General features: G+C 33.3%; 8 protein-coding genes across 8 annotated transcripts, besides 7 other annotated features; 5 read left to right on the plus strand and 3 right to left on the minus strand.

Annotated features, from left to right (window-relative positions):
- Positions 1 to 7: 7 nt before the first annotated feature.
- On the minus strand, positions 8 to 696 carry TA04290 (uncharacterized protein; the record flags this gene model as incomplete). Its single annotated transcript, XM_949985.1, has 3 exons — positions 8 to 287; positions 321 to 628; positions 658 to 696. The coding sequence occupies 3 exons, from the start codon at positions 694 to 696 to the stop codon at positions 8 to 10; spliced, it is 627 nt and encodes a 208-aa protein (XP_955078.1).
- A 283-nt stretch (positions 697 to 979) lies between these two features.
- TA04295 (uncharacterized protein) lies at positions 980 to 2029 on the plus strand (the record flags this gene model as incomplete). Its single annotated transcript, XM_949986.1, has 1 exon — positions 980 to 2029. The coding sequence occupies one exon, from the start codon at positions 980 to 982 to the stop codon at positions 2027 to 2029; it is 1050 nt and encodes a 349-aa protein (XP_955079.1).
- Positions 2030 to 2448: 419 nt separating this feature from the next.
- On the plus strand, positions 2449 to 3983 carry TA04300 (uncharacterized protein; the record flags this gene model as incomplete). The annotated part of the gene is made up of 3 exons (XM_949987.1): positions 2449 to 2793; positions 2847 to 3545; positions 3648 to 3983. 3 exons carry the CDS (start codon positions 2449 to 2451, stop codon positions 3981 to 3983), a joined length of 1380 nt encoding a protein of 459 aa, XP_955080.1.
- Positions 3984 to 4057: 74 nt separating this feature from the next.
- On the minus strand, positions 4058 to 8362 carry TA04305 (uncharacterized protein; the record flags this gene model as incomplete). The annotated part of the gene is made up of 3 exons (XM_949988.1): positions 4058 to 4740; positions 4816 to 6714; positions 6793 to 8362. 3 exons carry the CDS (start codon positions 8360 to 8362, stop codon positions 4058 to 4060), a joined length of 4152 nt encoding a protein of 1383 aa, XP_955081.1.
- A 270-nt stretch (positions 8363 to 8632) lies between these two features.
- TA04320 (DEAD-box family helicase, putative) lies at positions 8633 to 11971 on the plus strand (the record flags this gene model as incomplete). Its single annotated transcript, XM_949989.1, has 6 exons — positions 8633 to 9607; positions 9677 to 10349; positions 10383 to 10520; positions 10568 to 10948; positions 11058 to 11744; positions 11820 to 11971. The coding sequence occupies 6 exons, from the start codon at positions 8633 to 8635 to the stop codon at positions 11969 to 11971; spliced, it is 3006 nt and encodes a 1001-aa protein (XP_955082.1).
- A 187-nt stretch (positions 11972 to 12158) lies between these two features.
- TA04325 (DNA repair (RAD6) endonuclease, putative) lies at positions 12159 to 16721 on the minus strand (the record flags this gene model as incomplete). Its single annotated transcript, XM_949990.1, has 5 exons — positions 12159 to 13130; positions 13162 to 13252; positions 13320 to 13441; positions 13552 to 14968; positions 15055 to 16721. 5 exons carry the CDS (start codon positions 16719 to 16721, stop codon positions 12159 to 12161), a joined length of 4269 nt encoding a protein of 1422 aa, XP_955083.1.
- Positions 16722 to 16995: 274 nt separating this feature from the next.
- Positions 16996 to 17892, plus strand: TA04330 (uncharacterized protein; the record flags this gene model as incomplete). Its single annotated transcript, XM_949991.1, has 4 exons — positions 16996 to 17035; positions 17077 to 17161; positions 17256 to 17436; positions 17518 to 17892. 4 exons carry the CDS (start codon positions 16996 to 16998, stop codon positions 17890 to 17892), a joined length of 681 nt encoding a protein of 226 aa, XP_955084.1.
- A 450-nt stretch (positions 17893 to 18342) lies between these two features.
- TA04335 (uncharacterized protein) lies at positions 18343 to 20652 on the plus strand (the record flags this gene model as incomplete). Its single annotated transcript, XM_949992.1, has 1 exon — positions 18343 to 20652. The coding sequence occupies one exon, from the start codon at positions 18343 to 18345 to the stop codon at positions 20650 to 20652; it is 2310 nt and encodes a 769-aa protein (XP_955085.1).
- Positions 19444 to 19512: a sequence feature (7 probable transmembrane helices predicted for TA04335 by TMHMM2.0 at aa 368-390, 410-432, 447-469, 579-601, 606-623, 628-650 and 738-760).
- Positions 19570 to 19638: a sequence feature (7 probable transmembrane helices predicted for TA04335 by TMHMM2.0 at aa 368-390, 410-432, 447-469, 579-601, 606-623, 628-650 and 738-760).
- Positions 19681 to 19749: a sequence feature (7 probable transmembrane helices predicted for TA04335 by TMHMM2.0 at aa 368-390, 410-432, 447-469, 579-601, 606-623, 628-650 and 738-760).
- Positions 20077 to 20145: a sequence feature (7 probable transmembrane helices predicted for TA04335 by TMHMM2.0 at aa 368-390, 410-432, 447-469, 579-601, 606-623, 628-650 and 738-760).
- Positions 20158 to 20211: a sequence feature (7 probable transmembrane helices predicted for TA04335 by TMHMM2.0 at aa 368-390, 410-432, 447-469, 579-601, 606-623, 628-650 and 738-760).
- Positions 20224 to 20292: a sequence feature (7 probable transmembrane helices predicted for TA04335 by TMHMM2.0 at aa 368-390, 410-432, 447-469, 579-601, 606-623, 628-650 and 738-760).
- Positions 20554 to 20622: a sequence feature (7 probable transmembrane helices predicted for TA04335 by TMHMM2.0 at aa 368-390, 410-432, 447-469, 579-601, 606-623, 628-650 and 738-760).
- Positions 20653 to 20705: the final 53 nt, after the last annotated feature.

Here is a 20705-nt window from a genome sequence, read left to right on the forward strand (position 1 = left end):
TTAAAAATTAGTTAATGCCCAGGAGCTTTTTAGTTTCTTCCGAGAGTCCCAAATTTTCTAAATCTAACATATTTATATCCTTATCATCGACATCACTTATTGTTTTATTTACCATAAATATTTTCTTCTCTTGATTCAAATTTATATCATTATTCAAGTTTACACAATCATTCAAATTTTCCAAAACAACTGAATTGTCATTATTATTCGGTTGAGTCAAAGAAATTTGATGTAGATTTGATTGAAAGAGTGAAACAGGTATAGAATCATCCAATGGAGCCTTTAACCTGAAGTATTAATTATATTTGTATTATACTTACGAGTTAATCTGGTCGTTGTCAATCCCAAATTTATTACAAACATCGTCTATAAGGTTTTCTATACTAATGTGTAATGATACTGAAATGTTAACTAAGTGTTCCAGTGTGATGTTTAAACACTTTTTACGGGAATTTTCATTAATTTCATTTCTCAACGAATTTAGCTCAGAGATCTTCCCATACAATAACTCTATAAATTTATTATAAACTTCATCTGGAGTCTCTATTATTATTACAGAATCTGATTCCGAATCACTTTCTACTTTATCATCTCCGCTGACTTTGTTTACAAAATTAAATGTTTCAAGCTTCAAAGTAGTATAAAGGGTTGAAATACGTGAAAATAACTCCTCACTGATGCTTTTTCCCATACCATATGATATATTAATTTACAACAGATTAATTCAATTATATTAATATAGTGTATGAACAATAATCTGATAGATGTGTAAAAGGAAATTAATTTGTTAGATATTATTATAAAAATTATAGTAGAATTTATAAAAAATATTAGTAAGTAATTTTTTAAAAATTTAAGGAATTCAACAACACCATAAACAATCAGTTTATTTTATTTTTCTCAATTTGTATCATAGTATAATCATAAATTTATTATTAATATATTATACCGGTTCTGGAGTGATGATTAGTATTATTTGATGGTTGAAATTTCAGATGATAAACTTGAGGAGATTTCAGATTCTGAATGTGATTCCGATTCTAACACCTCAAACCCAATTATTGCCTCCTCAAACTTTAATTTTAATCCAAATTCTAACTTCGTAATTTCTGGTAAACCAATTTCAGAGGGAGATGTACAACAGTATGGTTATAAGTACGTTTGGGAATACCTACAATATCACCCTGATAAAGCCAAGCAGTTCTCAGTGATTGTGGACCACATCAGTAGGAAAAAGAAACTTGAGGAGATTTTCCCAGAACAGTTTATTACTCAGAAAATATCTCAACTTGATACTACTCAACTTAGTATAGAATCGTTTTCAAACTACGTCATGCAATTTTGTTACCCTCCCTCACCGATACTGCAACTATTCCATGATCAATTCATATCAGCTCCAGTGAACAATAGCACCGTAAGATTAGCAATATTCTATGTATACAATCATCTAGTACAGACGTTCACAAATGAGAATATTTGGCGTTATAACATCTCATTTCACTTCACAGGGTTAGATATATTCTGTATCCCTTGTATTATACATACCAACAAAATCAACTGCAATAATATAATACATATATGTAACTGTATCAATATTTGGAGACAAAGGGGTATCTACAGCAAGGAGGTGTGTGACAAATTAGAGAACATCACAACCAATTCATCGATTATTAAGAGCGATTTAACGATCCAGAGCACCGATTTTAATGTGAACGATGAATTGGGGTACCTTAATGTTTTATATAATATATTTAAAATGCCCTTGGTAGATAAGGTATACAATAGCGTCACATCCAAATGTGATGTAAATAGTATAATTAATGGCGAAAATAACGAATATTTGCAAGAAATGATAAACGATGGAGTTGAAGAAGATTTTACGGAGGCTGGAAGACTATCAGGGCAAGAGTTAATAATTCTGAACAGTGCCTGTCTGGACTTGGGAGGAATGATAAAGGAAAATGACGAAAATTTTAAAATACTCAGGAAGGAAATTAGTAAACTCGACGCCTTACTAAATCGGAAGTAATTTGGTCATTTTTATGCCCAAAATGCAATAGAATGGAGTGCTGTGGGACTAATTCACTAATATTTTACAAAATACATTACGTTTTAAATTGTATTATATTGATTTTTCTGTAAAATATTTTTCAAAAAGTAAAAATTTTAAAAGAGAATTGTAATTTCTTAAAAATTCTCGAAAATTGCCAAAATGTGTAATATCATATAAAATTGTAAAATATCAACTTAAATCCAAACATCTTAACTTAATGTAAAGTATTTCTAAAATTTTTGATTTCTAAAATCTTAATTTCTAAAATCCTTAATTTATAAACTTGTAAAATTAAACAATTAACCTTAAAATATTAATGTGTAACTTTTAAAACCAGTCTTTACTGAGATAACTTGTAAAATATTTTAATCTATCGAATACAATTGATTGTAACAATGGAAGAGAAGGTTTCCTACTCTACAATGTCGGCTGTACTGGAGACCGTAGTCGACGACGAGAAGGTTAGAGTGGCTTTGATGCCTCCACATATTGCTCGAAGGCTTGTTAAAGAACCAGGAGCTTCTTCAGGGTCGGGAATCCTGTCAAGAGTGACAGGTTCAATACTTGTGGATTTGCCTTTCAGGAACCTGCTTTACGAGTCTAAAAAGGTCCAGAGGCTATACTTCGAACTTGAACCCAAAGACCCAGATTTATACCCAAAATCCAAATCAGTCACCAATTCTTTACTACTAATTGACCCAATCCGACTAACGCACTTATTGAATAATGACTTAAACCAGGTAATAATAAATTATTTAATTTTATAATAAAATAATTTAATAATAAATTATAGGCACAACGTGTATTATATATGAGATGTTTTACTGATCGAATTTGGTTGATATTTTTGAGGCTGGTGAGTCTGGGAGTAGGTTCACGTCTGAGGTCTCTGTACTCTCTCAAGGACTCGCGAGTGCCAACAGACGAGTTCCTCAGTGATTTAGAGGAACTACAGCTCAGCCTTGTTCAAATGGTTTTGGAAGTCACGAGATGGGATTTGACCGAGAACACAGCCTCCGAGATAGAAACCGCCGTTCTTAACGGGTGTAAAAATGTATGTTTTTTGGCAGAACATATGAGAAATCAGTGGAACAACTCACTTGGAGAGTTTCCACTCCTAAATGAACTTGTTCCATATCTCAACAAGTGTATGCTTCACATTAACAAGTTACTCCTGAGAACGGGGGTAAATCCAGGCAACAATCTTAAAAGAAATGACAGTTCAGATTTAGATGTTTGTTTGACTGATCTTGGTACATGTTCACCTCTAAAGGATTATTTCAAAGGCGAAGACCAGTTAAATGGAGAAGTTGATTCCACCCTTCTTCAGCTCCAGAATTTATCTAAACTTAGCCTGAATTTAAAGGACACATCCTACGTGCATATTTTGGGCGACATTCGCAATTGTATAGTATCAGTTGCTACCAAATCCGCAACCTTACTCAGCCTCATGAAACTGAAAATTCTCGATTTCCGTCAAAGACTCTTTGAAGTTTCATTTTAACTATTTCAACACTAATTATTTTAGTTAATTAATTAGCTAAATAATAGTTAAATCCACTAACGATAAATAAAGTTGATCATTATGTTTTAGTTACCCGGAAGTTATTCATTTATTAATAATGAAGTATTGAGGAAAGGCTTTTTGAGTTGTGGTTTGGACGAAAATGACGCTGTTCCACTGGTTCTCCTCTCACACTGTCTTGGAGCCTATTCAATTAGGGAGTGGGTAATTCGCTTTTTGTTGGAAGTCAAGTTTGACAAGGTTTCGAGCTTCCTTAGCCCAAACTCTCAGTCCTCAGTGAATTCCTACGGCTTCAACGAGTCTGCTTACTTCAGAACTGCTGGCCAAACCAAGCCCAACCTAGGCGATTTTTTCACTCTAATGCCATTGGATCTTAGATTATACATGAACCAACTCGCTTCTTAACATAAATTGTTTATTTTTTTAATTGATTTAAAATAAAATGTAATATTAGATGTATGATATACAAAAAAATAAAATTATTTATTTTTATTCTTCATGATGTTTTTGAGGACCTTGATCTGTTCCTTTTTGGGGGCTCTTCTGTTAAGTTTAATGTAGCTAAAATTCGTAGGTTTCGGGTTGAAAACAGTCTTCCTTTCCCGTATCTTTCTTACAGTCGGTTTTATATACATTTCCTTATCACTATCTTCCTCATCTGGTACCACTATTGGTTCACCATCGTCTCTATTCAAAATCGACTCCTCATACTCATCTTCATCCTCTTCCTCAGCGTTTTTAGTACCCTTTTGAGATGAGTAGATTGCCTTGTTGAACCTTCGGTTCCTTGTCTGAATGATGTTCGTGACCAGCGAAAAGTGTTCCTTGGGGAAAACTGAGCAGAAGTAATCTCTGTTAAGTCTCGTTAGCATCTTCTCCACTAGTCTTCTGACGTAGATCTTCGCCTTTAAGCAGCACTTTTCGTTGTTGAACAGTTTCATTATGTTCGGCGTCAGCTTCACCAAATTGTCGTGGTTCATGTTCACCATAACTATTCTAAAGAATTTCAGAATCTGGACATAGAATCTTGTCGTCACGGTCGGTATTCTTGTGCTCAGGTATATTACTAGTCGAATTGTTTCAAAGTTGTCGAATTTATCAAAACTCTTTGAATATATATTACACAGCAGCTTCACTATTCCGATATTTATCAATTCGCAGTCTACAGAAATATGATAGCCAATTATAATTAAAATTTGTAATAACTAATATAAACTAATTTAATGACTGAAAATACCTTTATTGACGTTGTTGTGATTATAATACATGGTGGAGATTGTGATTTTGAGGACGTCATCGTGCTTGTTGATGAGACAGAGTAGTTCGTATATCGAGAACGCGCACGTCCTATTAACTTTGTTAGTGCTATAGCTGTTGATAATTGACTCGAAAATGAGTGGGTTTGTGACCAGATTCACCAATTTGCTATAGCTGACATTTGTAAAATTCGTCTTGACAAAGTGTAGAAGTTTTGTGTAACTATGCAAACATAAAATTCTCTGCTTGGAAGTATCAACTGTTTCGCTTAAAAGTTCCAAGTACTTCACCAACTCTGTCATTCCTTCGATGCTCACCACCGACTTTACAAACTCGACGTCGTAATCGACGTTATTCCCGTTTTGACTTGCCAACTCTTCTTTTGCTAAATCTGCGTGAACTTTCTCAACCATTTCTGGATTTGTGTCCATTAAGTTCTGTGCGGTTTCTATCGATGTTTTAATAGCGATGTATATGAATCGATTTCTTGGCTGTTTTAAGAAGTTCTGGTGGAGTCTGCATTTGAGTTCTCCTGGTACTGAGGGTAATAGTGCCTTTGAAAGCTTAATTAAACAGTCGTTTTTTCTATTCCCAAGTGCCTTTTCAAATGATTGCAAATTCTTGGATAGATTTTCTGATGGACAGTACTTAGCTACATTTCCTATTGCAGTGAGAATCCCATCACACATGTTCCATGTTTCCAAATTTTTTAGGCCGCTTCCTTCAATTTCTATATACCTTTTGACTAATATACCAATCAAATCCATGGCTACTGGCTCCAGATTTGACAAATTACTAATGACTCTGCAGGCGATATTGAACTTTTCTACTGTTCCGCTCAACAAGTCCACTATATACTTTAGTACCAAATAGTTGTTTTCAGTCAACACCGTGATGGCATTTGTGTCCATTGACAGTGGCAACAGCAGCGATAACAGTTCATTGTATATTCTCTCGTATTCCTCGTGCAGCTTCGTTAAGAGATGGAACTCATCTGAATCTGATGTGACACCATTAGTTGCAATTGGTACAGAACTGTTATTTGTATCTGGTGTTGAACCGTTATTGGTAATATTACTAACGATTTCATTAAATTTGGACGTTTTTGTCACGAAATACTGTATTCGGTTCAGGACTGGCAAGATGTATTCCGGGAACAGCGACAACTTAAATCCCTTCAGCTGTCTTTTGAGCACTGGCAGCATGAATCTGTACGACTTCGAGTGGTAGTTTTCACTTGTGATTGGCACTTCGTACAAATTAGTCAGTGGGAGTCTTTTTAAATAATCTTCAAGTCCAAAACACAGTAGGTATGAGCCCAAACAATTCTCCACTTCCTGCTCAACTTCTCCACAGCACTCCACCATAACATTCAAGAAACTGTCAAACATTGTCTCAAACATCGATTTAACCAGTTCACTATACTTGGCATACTTTAAATCAATATCATTAGAATCAGTTTCGTTAGATGAGCTTATATGATTAGAACCAGTTTCATTTACTTCATCCATCACATCAATTGTTATTTGGGATTGATTTTGTAAATATGTTGAAAGTGCTGATTGTAGTATTTTTGATCCCATTGCCCAGCGTTTCGGTGATGATAGTGCGATTTGAGTCGTTGTTGTTCTGTTTCCGAATTTACCTGAAATTCCTTCAATTATTCTTTCCTTCTTTGTCTTGAAGAGTAAACAGCAAATTGGAGCTGATAGTTTTAGAATGTGTTCAAATGCATTTTCATACATCTGTGGAATCTCAGCTATTGCCCAGGATATGATCGTCGAAATGGCCTCATCGATTGTTTCATCATTCAACTTCATCAATTCATTGTACAATTTGATTATATTACTTATCGTCTCAAATGATATCTTCACACAATCTAACCATTATTTTATTGTGTATTTATTTTAAAGTCTATATTTAACTATATAATTGTGCTAGTTATATGATTCATTACCTTTATTTATAATTTCATTAGAGGTATCAATTAACTGTAATTGCGAGGAAAGGAATTTGTCTGCAAACTCTTCGTTATATTCATATTTAAACGTGATCAGGTTGTGTAGAACTTGTCCTGTACAATAAACAATCGATAGAAACTTTTCAATTTCTAGATTATCAACCACTTCCACAACCCCTATCACACTATTATCAATTTTATCCACCACCACTTTGAGAATCGCATTTAGTAGTATCATTAAGTTACACTTTAATATTGAGCTGTTAACTTCCTTAGTAAAATCCAACAATACTACTATACAATTAATAGCTTCAATTTGAAGCTCAGTATTACTCGTCTCATTTAATATAATTAACACTTGAGTTATCAATCTCATTCTGTGTGACGGTGGTAATTTTGGCGTTTGGTGAATCAACTTGCATATCTTTATTAATAATATATCCTTATCTGTTGTGGACAAATTATTAGTAATTCCATTTTTATCTGCTTTGTCCTTATTTAAACTATTATATTGAGTTACATTATCAGAATTGGATGAACTCGATTCTGAATCACTGTAATCTTCCTCACTATCATCTTCTTCAAACTCTGACACACTTTCTTCCTCTTCACTTTTTGTTGAGTTTTCCTTATTTGATACCGGTATAAACTTCTCGTTTCTGCAATTAATCAGAAACCTAACCAATGCGCAGTACCAGAAATCAATAAACTTACTCATAAAAACAACAAGTTCCTCGTTTATCTTATCGGAAACTCTAACTTCTCCATTAATCACATATAAAATAGTGTTTATAACTCTGTTAATGAAGAGGACTACGTTGAAATCCAATGCCTTCTCTGGTCTTGAAACTGCAATTGCAATTACTCTATCAAACATCACTGAATGTTGTCTGAAAATGAGTTTGGTATTTTCTGGCAATTTAATGAAGAAGGCTGAAAGGTAAAGCCTGCATAGGTAAACTGTTATGCAAACAAGATTAGCGCTAGTCAGCTCGTAATTGAATGCTGTTTTCCCCAATAAGTTAATCAACTGCGATAACACAACTCCGTCTGTTGAGTATGCCAATGGGTGAATGAACTCTAAACTCGTCTTTATCAAGAGAAATAACCCTTCGTAAGTCAATGTTCCAGAATCTGTAGATTCACCATTATTACTCTTGTTTGCCCTAAATTTTTTATTATTTCCATTAATCTGATGATTATTAATATTATTATGCCCATTATTTGTATTATTAGAGTTTAATTGATTTAATAGGCAATCTAGGCTTGATCTTAGAATTGGATATATAACTTTGAAGGTGTAGATATCGATTGTTTTTAGGCCTGGATTCCAGTGTAAATCTGCATAGGACTGTGAAAAATCTCTAATCACTGAAAACGCGTCCAGAGCGCACTTATTTATCTTCTCAACTCTTCCGGTTTCGACATACTTCTGGTAAAAGGCCACATCTGCGTCGCTTTCGAAGTATTCCAAATCTTTGGGCAAAAATTCACATGAGTAAGGGCTTGTGGACTTTATCTTAGTCACAAAATTTGTGATTATCAAAGATTCCTCGGAGCAAACCATTAGTTGCAAATTCGAATCATTCTAAAATAATTATTATTTTCAATTATGATTCTATGGATTCCAATTATCATATTACTATATTTTATAGATTTAATGGGTTTTAATTATTTATTTCATAATTTGTAGGGAACTGGTTTTACCAACTATATCTTCCATTAGAATTTTATTAAAATATTCCCAAACTGTAATATATTGTAATATAGTTTAAAATAATATGATTTAATGTATATTAATATTATAAAATTCTAAAGATGTGAATCAATATACACAATGGATGATTTTGAAGATTTCCAGGTAACTCGACTTCCAAAATCCAACAAATCTTCTCAAAACAACTATTATAATTATGCAAAGGAGAATTATTCGAATTCTTCTGATCCGGATGTGGATTATGCTATTGTTCGGGATTCTCAATTGAACAATAGTATCCTGGATCACATGTGGTACGATAGAGATGATGACAGCTGTATGATGTACAATAATTACGATGAGGAGAACTCGTACTATTTGGAGTCAAGGGAAAGGAAACGATTATCTCAACTTCCACACAACACTCAACTTGTTAACAACAATAGAATTCTAAATAGCGCTGGAAAATTTGGAGCAAAAAAATCTCAAAAACATATTGACGACAGCTTGTGGGAGTTGAATAGGCTTCGACAGGGCGGAGGAGGTAGTAAGTTTGCAAATGCTGAACTAGAACAACTGAGAGCCTCAAATGTACATAAAGATGAAACCAAAAAGATCGTACTGGTCAGGAACATTATTCCACCCTTCATCTATGAAGTTTATAACTGTAATAATAACAGTTCAATTGACCAGTTGTCAGACGAGTTAACTGAAACTGGAGATACATTTAATGATATATATAACAAGTTTTTGAATCAGTCAGTTTCCACTGTAAAGGATCCGACGTCAGATATCGCACTAATGGCTAAAAAGGGAAGCCAAATTTTAAAACACATGAAAGATGAACTTGAGCGGTCGTCTTCGAGAACTAGGTTCTGGGACTTAACTAACTCCAAAATCGGCAATTTAATTTTCAAACAAACTAATAACACAAAAAATAAAAACACTAGTAATAGTGATCCTGAGGTTGGTGAAAGAAGAGGTTATATGGATGATACTGAAAAGGAAGGTGAAGAAGAGTTGAAGAAAATGAAAGAAAATTTGGAATCTGTTAGAAAATCACTGCCCGTTTTTCAACATAAACATGAAATCATTTCACTAATTCAACAATTTCAAGTTTGTTCCCATATATATTTTATATAAATTGTAGTTATCTGTATTTTACAAGGAGTATCTATGTTTTAGGTTATAATATTGGTTGGTGAGACGGGAAGTGGTAAGACAACACAGTTACCACAATATTTATATGAGGCCGGGTTTGGTGATAAGGGAATAATAGGTTGTACACAGCCTCGTAGAGTTGCAGCAATGAGCGTTAGTAAGCGAGTGGCAAGTGAAATGGGGTCAAATTTAGGCGATATCGTGGGATATACAATCCGTTTCGAAGATGTAACGAGCAATAGCACCAGAGTAAAGTTTATGACTGACGGCATTCTGTTAAGAGAATCATTAATGGACTCGGATTTAGAAAAATATTCAGTGGTAATAATGGACGAAGCACATGAAAGAAGCCTCAATACAGACGTTTTATTCGGTATTTTGAAGTCAGTTTTGACTAGGAGATGGGATTTCAGACTAATTGTTACAAGCGCTACAATTCAAGCCGACAAATTCTCAGCATTTTTTGGAAATTGTCCTATTTTCCATATCAAAGGACGTACTTACCCAGTTTCAATCGAATACATGAGAAGCATTTCAAATGATTATGTCGACTCGGCAGTTGAAAAGTGTATTTCAATTCACATTTCACAGCCACCTGGCGATATTTTAATTTTTATGACAGGCCAAGACGATATTAATATAACCTGTGAACTTCTAGACACAAAACTATATAAACTAATACAAAGTAGTTCCTCAGGTATTTTTTAATAATTATTTAATTTTGGAATAGGATTAATTCAATTATATGTTGTTTTGCCGATTTATTCAACATTACCAATTGAGTTGCAACAGAAAGTGTTCATGAAGTATCCATACAGAAAGATCATTGTCTCGACTAATATCGCCGAAACTTCAATAACTTTCGAAGGTACCAATTCATATCTAATTAAATTTGTGTGTTAATGGTTTGTTTAGGAATTAGATATGTAATTGATAGCGGTTACTGTAAATTGAAAGTGTATAATTCAAAGGTTGGAGTCGACTCTTTGCAAATTTGTCCTGTAAGTCAAGCTGGAGCTAATCAGAGGAGTGGAAGAGCGGGAAGGACTGGTCCTGGGGTTTGTTACAGACTTTATACGCAAAGAATATTTATTAATGATTTGTTCGAGAATAATATTCCCGAGATCAAGCGGACGAATTTGTGCAATGTTGTCCTGCTTTTAAAATCTCTAAAAATCGTCAATTTACTCTCATTTGACTTTATCGATCCTCCCTCAATTGAAGCTATTCTTTCTGCAATGTTACAATTATACATTCTAAACGCAATTGATGAACTAGGTCAACTAACCACTATAGGTTCATTTTTAGACTATTATTTACTATATTCTATTTACTAATAATACTATTTACTAATTCCCCTTAATATTAATATTAATATTAATACAAAAAATAATATTGGTTACAGGAAATAAAATGGTGCAATTTCCATTGGAGCCATCATTGTCGAAGATAATAATAACAGCAATTGAATTAAATTGCCTGGACGAGCTTCTGACGATCGTGAGCGTGTTATCCTCGCCCAATATCTACCTGGTCGAAAACACAATTGATAAGGAAAACCCAAGTAGCTTGGAGCGCGAAAAGTTCATGATTCCCGAATCGGACCATTTATCGCTACTTAACGTGTACAATAACTGGAGAAATAACAATTACTCTCAGTCGTTCTGTTCCCAGTATAAGTTACAGTACAAGTCACTTAAACGCGCAAAGGAAATTAAAACTCAGCTTCAAGACATCGTTGATGTCAAATACAAACACATTCAACAAGGTGATGGCGAAAGGTTAGTTGACACCGTCAGAAGAATAGTTGATATGAACAGCAAGGAGGACCTGGTTCGTCTATGTGTTTGCAGCGGCTACTTTAACAACGCATCCAAGTTAAAGGGGTTTGGAGAGTACTACAATCTCAGGAGTTTTATTCCCTGTTATCTACACCCAACCTCAGCCCTCTACGGCATGGGGTACACCCCTGAATACGTCGTCTACCACGAGGTTGTGATCACCACCAAGGAGTACATGAGATTTGTGACTACCGTTGAACCTGAATGGCTATATGAACTAGCACCCAACTTCTTTTATCTAAAAAACTTCGGTAACCATATTCTCCCTAGTTATACTACCATTATATAGTTATTAATCTAGTATATTCCTATATTGATGATCTTAGAGATGTGTGAGATGGTTCAGAAGAGCAGGGATAGGATAGAGAACAAGAGGCTATTACAGGACCTGAAGATCAAGAAAAATGTGACTGAAACAAAGCCTAAGGAGGTTAAAAAGGATTTCGTTCAGTTTGGCAGTAAACGAAAACGACACTAATATTATTTCTAATTTATATTTATATTTATTTACTCTTTATATATATATATATCATAGCAGATTAATTGGCATATTGAAATAGTCATGAATTAATCTCGCTTCATGTTCCGGCAAGAAGTTGCAAAGCTCCTTTAAACTCAACTCACTCAAGTGAAATAGCGATTTGACCTGAACAGCATGTGGGATTCTAACTTACCCTTGTCAAAATCTGTGAGATGTTGTGGGACGTAACTCCTGGGATGTTACGTAAAATCTTCAATGCGTCTCTGTTCTTTACGAACTCAGGTCTCTTGAGACCTATCACCTTTTCTTTCCCTTCATTTGCAGTTTTCTCCAAGTGATTTCCTTCAACTACATTGTCAGGCTCTGTTTTTTCATTATTTAGCACATTTTCGTCAGTTTTCTCAGCATTAGAACTTTCATCAGCATCCAACTCAATGTTAATATTTTCAATAATAGATTCATTAATGTTATTAGATTCGTTATTTTCATTGGTTTTATTTGTTTCAGTAGTTTTATCAGTTTTGTCAGTTTCTTTAATTTCATTAGTCTCAATAGTTTTACTAGATTCATCAAATTCATTAGATTCATTAACATTTTCAACACCAGCCTCAATCATATCTTCAGGTTTAGTGTCATTATACTCACTGTTAACAGTTTCAGCAATATTTTCAGAGGTATTTTCAGCTTTATTTTCTGATACATTATTAACATTTTCGTCAGTATTATCAGTTTTATTAGTTTCTGTAACTTCATTAGCTTCATTAGATTCTGTAATCTCATTAGATTTGTTAGCATCATCAACATTATTGTCAACTGTGTTTTCACAAACATCATCGGGTTTAGTGTCAGAATTAGAGACATCAGTATCTTCAGGTTTGTCGTTAGTAGTATCTTCACAAGTACCAGACTTAGTATCAACAGTACCTTCAGTGTTTTCAGATTTAGCTTTGAAAATATCTTCAGGTTTAACGCTTTGAGAGACATTTTCGGTCTTAACGTTCTCAGACTTGGCGTTAATACTTTCTGATTTAATATCAGTAGCGTCATCTTTCTCAGTAGAATTTAGTTCTGGTCTGTTTTCAAGTTTTTCTGACTTGTTTCTAAAGTTTTTGATCAAATAGTCATTGTTTATCAAGTCGGGCTCAGTTCTATTAGCCTAAAAGCTGTAATAAAGTGGAATTAGTTACCTTGAGGTACTTGATAATGTTAGCAGAATGCTTGGGCGATGAGGACCAAATTAACCTCAGTTTCGGGAAATTACAACACAATATTATTAATCTAATAATATATTAGTGATGACTAATCTGGTGTTTTAATATAATAATTGAGTAATATTAATGGAAACTTGATGTAAATGTAATTGTATCCTCCTTTGGTGTATCCAGTGGATGGCAAATGAAACAGATCATCCTCTTCAAACTCAATTAATAAGAACGGATTGTTGTACGCGCTACACATCTCAGATATCTATAATCAACATATAAGTACCATTAACTATATTGTATCAATAATGTGATACATTCTAACTAAATATTACCAATACTAACATATAAATCATTAACTAACTAATGTGATACCTGTTTGGATAGTCTGGCATTATTGAGTGAGATATGAAGATCAATAATGCTCTTCCGCTCAATACAAATATCTCTAGTGATGAGATAATCACCGATTTCAAGAACGTTCGGGACCACATTTATTCCCAAATTAAATAAATAGAATGGCAGCTTGCAGTGCATTTCACGTGAGTCAACTATGACTTGTCCAATCAAACTTGCCCTGTTGAGTAGAATTCCTTCATCTAGTCTTATCACCTGTGTTTTCTTCTCAGTTTGGAGTGAAGCCCATGCGTCCACTTCTGATTTTAGACACTTTGCAAATCTGTGGGTCTCCAGGCAATCCTTATACGACAATACGTGGACTTGGAGGAAGTTCATCTTTTTTCTGCGGAGATCTCCTCTAGCGAACTTGTGTGCGCAGTAATTCTCAATTGTTCTGAAAACGTGTACATTTGGTGAGTAAATGAGGATTATGCAGGGGTTTACATTCATTAGTGTGGTCATAAGCCTGTCGTACTTGTCCATCCTGGAGCTGCTAATATTACTATATGACTTTACTATATACAGTGAATTCTCTACATATTGGTCAAATTCCAATGTTATATCTATATAATTCATCAACTCATTAACATCTATCGCCTTTTCATTTATTATACTAAATACTTCATTCTCATCTTCCGATTCACTCTTGTAATCTTCTTCCATTTCTTCCACGTCATCATCATTATCATTATCATTATTTGTATTATTATGATTATGATGATTAGTCTCATTAGTTTTGTTTATGGTGTCATTATTATTGTTTGTATCATTGTTTTCATCGTTGTTGTTGTCCAATTTGAGTATATCAGGATTAAGGTTCGATTGCTCCAATTGTCGTAGTAGAATCTTGTATAGATTATAAACATTACTTTTATTGAGTATTTTTTTATTAATATTACTGTAGTATTCGTTGATGAAGCTACTGGTATCTTTGGTCATACTAGTATTAGCAGTGTATAAACTATGTTGTAAATACTTCATGAGTTTCGTTAGGTGATATTCTGGATACTTGAAATATTTAGTTAAGTAATCAACCAAATAGAAGTTTTCCACCACTATTAACACATTCCTCTTGAGTTTCTTCCCTGAGTTGAAGTATTTGTTGAAAAACCTCAAATGATTTCTTTCTAATCTAACCAGTCTCCTCCTAGCAATGCTTAGGTTTAGGTACTTTCTCTTGGTTTTTAACTTATCCAAATAATTTCTGATATAAAACTGGTTATATAATTTGTTTGGAACTCGATTATAAATCTTATACCTTTTAAAATTACTTTTAATTATCTGTACCAACTGATCATTTGTTATATCTGTCTTCAATATATTCATTAGGTACTCGACCTTCAAATTATTTTCAATATTCAATTCAATCTTATCATTCTCAATTTTAAATAATCTGAATTTTATTATATATTTATTGTTATTAAATACTAAAATTATTATAGTTTAATAATAAAATATGTAATAGAAATAGTTACAAACCTCTCATTGGATTTTTTGAACAGTTTAATACCATTTGGCGTACAAACCCAGTTTGAATTTTCAGTAATAATATTATCCAACTCTTCGAGGAACGTAATAGGATCCGTGAACAGAAGATGGTCTAATAGTCTCCTGAACTTTAGGAGCGTATCAATATAGAAATCACTACTGTTGAACTTTGTTTTATTTGCTTGGGGTGCTGTTGACTGGTATACCTTAGTACTTTTAGACTGTTTTCTCAATAACCTGATCAATAACTTGTTGGTCGTATACACGATTTTATTCATATCGATATCATACTTTAGTCTCTTCATGCTTTGAACAATCGTCCATATTATTTTTAGAATACTATTGTATGCTTCTGAGGCCGTCTCACTAAGTGGGAATGACACTTCAAATGTCAACGGTTGGACTTGCGTGTCATTTAATACAGCTTCAATTGCGTGGTGGCATCTGGGGAACAAATAAACGTTCTTGCTGAAAATGTTCTTTAAACAATAGCTTAGGTTATTACCTTTGAAGAAGTGCACATTATTACTAACAGCTTTGACAAATGCCACCTTGTTTCGCATTCTCAATAAGCGAATTACAAACGGTATGTTACAGTCCTCCGCAATTTGGTGTGCATTCATTATCACAATTCCTCCTATAATCTCGGGCAAAATTTTACTCGTCAAAATGTCATTCAGCAAAACCCTTGTATTTATACAAAAGTAGCCTCCATTGACATATAACTGCTGGCGTGAACTGGAAATGACGCTTCCATCTATGAATACCAATTTTGGTAGTACTATTTGTGCGGAATTTCCCGGATTTATTTGGCAGTATTCTGCATTATTATTCAACTGATTAGCTCCTGTCAATTCTCGTTCTTGATCCTTGAATAGTTTATTGGTTAAATATTTGTAAGTTGTTTCGTAATTTTCAAAATCTGTAACTTCAAATCCTAATACGAACACTAGGTGTGAATATATTGTAACTGTAGACTGTACATTCAAATCGTTGAATAGGAACATTCTGTTCCGAAACTTTGGTAAGGTTTCTGACTCTGACATTGAAAATATCATCCTATAAAAAGACTTGGATTTTAGAACCAAATTACTATTCTTTACTCCCAGGTCATACAACTCATCATCATCCACTTGATGATTAATTCTCAAATTCATTTCCGAGTCAATTAGACTCTTATCGCTTATTATAATATTTGGTTCATTTGTTTCATTTCTATAACTTATTTCAAAATTATCCAGTTTTTGTCTTTTCTCCCCTTTTTTTCCTCTAGTTTTTACATTACCTGAATTATAGTTAATCGTATGGATCCTATCCGTTGGTGTAATGCTTTTGAATGACTTATCGGTTATACTATCTGATTTGAGCTGGCTTGGGTTAAAATCTGCGATGAAACTATCATTTTCATAGATGTGTAAGGGATTCGCGATGTAAATTAGTAGATAAAACAAAAGTCGATTTGTATCGATACCTGAGGAAATGATTGCAAGTCCATTTTGGAAATCGGAATCAACTCTTTGGCTTGATCCTACACTCTTTGCTAGGCTATGATTCTTTTGTTTATCGAGTGTTCCATTTTTAAAGTAAAGAATCAGACTCTCGCGCCATGTTGGCACAAAACTTCTCAAAATCGCCTTTTCATACGATAATGGAGGCATTAGTTGTTTATTTCATATTTTTAACATTTTATACATTATTTATTGTTTAATTTTAATTGATTTTAATTTGAAAAAAGTGATATTAATTTGAAAATAGGTGTAAAAAATAATTAATTAAATCAATAAATTGGTGTAGCCAAAAATTAATAAATAACAAGAAAAATTAATAAAACTATATTAAAACACAACAACTTCGGTGAGAATTTTGATATAACTGGTTTTAGAGGAAAATTATCAGGTTAACTGAAATAAATCATAATTTGTTTTTTAAAAAATGTCGTTTAATCCGCCTCTTTTACAAGATGTTCACACAAGTTCGTTTTATATTAATTTTTAGCTTAATTTTAACCTTTAGAGAATTTGCTACCCGTTCTGGCTAACGGTGAAGCTTATATTCTATTAAGGCCCAAAACTAGCGTTACTTTACAACTTTCCAAACGGTATCTTTCCACAATCTTACTATTTAATTTATAAATTTTTCATTAAATATATTATAGTATTAGATTACATTAATTTATGTTAATTTAATATTAGAAAGTTGAGTGGCAAGGGAAGCACGATCTTAACAACTCACAGGATAGTTTTTATAAAGGATCAGAATGATGACTTTAAGAAGGTCTTTTCAAGCCTCAGTGTGCCATACTCTCACCTTGAACACCCACTTTTCGTACAACCACTACTACTCTCAAATCACCTCAAATTCAATGCCACTTCTGTAATCTATCATATTACTTATCTAGCCATATAATATATTTAATATAATACAGTTAATAATCGGTTGAATAAATTGGATTAGGATAGAAATGGAGCACATCCATTTGAATCCGAAGGTGTATTTAAGGTTCATTTTGTGACAGGAGGGGCTCAATTATTCTTAAATATGTTTTTCAAGTTCTACGCTAGGTTCAGGAACAACCCTTCACTAATGTCATCAAATAACCCGATCTCAGATCTCAGGGATGATAACTGTGCATTCGTTGACCCAAGTGATCCTTCTCACGTTTATTTCACACAACCAGAGACCACTCAAATTGCAGAACAACAAGAATCAGCTCAACCACAACAACAGAACAACGTTACAACCCTTCAGGATTTGGCTCCAGACACTAGAACTGCCAACTTGATGAACCAAGTAGGTAAAAGTTCAGCAATATTTCGTTTTGGAGGATGATACCCAATTTTAACTCTATTGTGATTTTTAATATTAATCTGTAAAATAAACGTTTTTAAATGAGTATAAAGTTGAAATAACAATTTAAATATTTGTTATCTATGTTAAGATTCCATCCCTATAAATGTGTATTGAAAATTAGGATAAATATTTTAAAATGTAAAATTTCTAATTATTTATTTAATAATAGTTTAAAATGTACAATAGTTTTAAAAGTGTAATTTTTGTATAATTCGACTTGAGATAAAAAAGGCTCGAAATGTCACTAACCTCAAAAAAGTTCATTTTCTTGAGGAGATTCCTGAGAAAAATCATTATTCCAGCCAGGTAAAGAAACTATATAAATACTTATAATCATTGCTCATCTTAGTTTATCCAATAGCTAATTGAATTTATGTATAAAATTATTCAAGAAATTAATCCGAATTTAGTAATGTGTTATTTGTATTGATGCTGGCGGGAATTTTATTTTTGGATCGTCTTAGCTACAATACATCGGTTCAGGAGCATGGATACCTAAACCGCTATTCATTGAATGAACTAACAGTAACAGAAATCAATCAGATGTATTTAACTAAGGGAGAACTATTAAAATCTCACATAGATGACCAAAATAATGGATTAAAGCTTGGAAAACAGTCAAGAACTGATTTTCACTGCCATTACTACTCAAACAAAAATAACTATACTGATTATACTAATTATTATACAACATCTATTAATAATGATGGTAAGGGCGAGAGTGATAAACCCTATTCATGTTGGTCATCAGAACATTTTGATGATACTCCCCAAGTGTTCATAACGCTGTCAAATATATTGAGTGATATAAAAAACATCGAGGTTGGATTTAATAGATTTTTATACTCGTTTTCAACGAGTGGTAAAAATGGTGCAATTCCAGGCCATAGCATATTATTTCGTCTGAATTGCATGAGATGTATGCCCAGAGGAGCAACATTGCTAATTGCAACAGTTAATACAGAGAATTTTGAGGAAGATTTAACGAGCGTCCTGCTCAGTGTAACAGCTTTGAGACACTTTTCAACAGCAAAGTATCTCTCACAGAACATTTTCCTGCTAGTGACAATGCGTCAACTGACATTTTCAGCAGGAACTAGACAGTTTTTGCAAGACTACTTCAATAGTCCGTACTTCAAACTGAGATCTGGAACAATACATAACGCATTGGTGCTTGATTTGGGCTGTAATAACTGTTCATCGTACCTAATTTCATATGAAGGAATAGATGGCTGGTTGCCCAACCAAGATATTGTTAACATCTTTGTTGAAATCGCAAATGTAGAATCACTTGTAGTAAATGTGAGAGGGATGTGGACCTCGATTTTTAGAATGGCAGTTAACGTTGATAGAACCAGACATCACGTACCACTTTTAGAGAGGAATATTAATGCATTCTCACTGATTTGTAAATATACCAGTTATAGCGAGTCGAAGGTAAAAAATAATGAGGAACTGTTACTGAAGTCGTTAATTCTGACTTTGAGGAATCAGAACAACTTGGACACCGTTTTGGAAAGATCCTTCAACTTTTATTTCTTTGTTAGTCCAACTTCATTTGTATCAATTTCAGTCTACAGCTTAGTCGTTCCACTCTTGTTTATCAGACCAATTTCGAAAATTATCCTTTATCCGTTCTTCGATAACTTGCAAATGTTCCTAGGCATTTCGCTAGTCTTTTTCAATATATTCGTGGGATCAATTCCAGCCTACTTTATTCTATTAAAACTGGTTAAAAAGAATTCCGGGAACCCATTCAACTCACAAATTATTCAACGGATCAAATTCTCATTATTGGTGCTGGTATTATCGTATTTCGTAGTCTTCCTGTTCAACTCACTACTGTTTTATAAAACGAGTAATTTATTTGGGGATGACTACACTAATGTAGATTATCTATCAAAAGATTTACTGCTCCCGAAGCGGAATAATTCAATATTGAACAAGTTTAAATTTCAAAATTTAATACGAGTTTTAAAACATTTTAAACTTAAATTTATGAATAAATTTCGTAAAAATGATAATAATGAGGATAATTCGGATACGACAAACACGGGAGATACAGCGAAAAATGTTGTACATAATAGTATGGAAATAATGAGGACTAAAGAAATCATGAGATGCATGGGATATTACTGGTATATATTGAGATTACCAGACCGTCTGCCAAGTATTGAATTGTTTCTATTATACTCAGTTTACTTTGTATCATTATCGTTTTTGCTAGGATTGTCAGTTTTAAATTGGTCTTTGTCATTCTTACTCTCAATTGTACTGTTAGTGCCCTTTAATGTGATTAGTACTAAAAGCGTTTTAAGAGGTAAAATCACAGCCTCAATCAGTACAATTTACTTCATCATATTCACAATATTTTTCTATCCATTTGAAGGCAAAGTGGGTATTGCAAGGGCCTTTTTGTTTGAAAATTCTAAAAAGTGCTTCAAAATCTTGGGGGAATTTTTTAGCTCAGGCTGGTTTAGGAAAAATGATATAACGAACGATCTGGGAGATAAATTCTCGTACATTTCTGAACACGTATTTGGATCTAAAACTCAATGGATAAACTCAAGAGGAAATTTGTTTCTTTTAAGGAAAATCTACTCAGCTTCGGAAAATCATCTTCTCTTTGGATCCTATAATATTGTGGTTCTTCTCTTCATGTTTGGAATCATCTCACACACGCTCTTTTTAAACCTCTTACTACTCATTAAACGAAGTCACAAAGTTAAATCAGACTAATTTTTTAATACACCTCTATTGTATCATTAGTTAATCGGGGTAAATAAATATTT

Source organism: Theileria annulata, chromosome 3, assembly GCF_000003225.4.
Source record: "Theileria annulata chromosome 3, complete sequence, *** SEQUENCING IN PROGRESS ***".
In the NCBI taxonomy this organism is placed as follows: Eukaryota; Apicomplexa; class Aconoidasida; order Piroplasmida; family Theileriidae; genus Theileria; species Theileria annulata.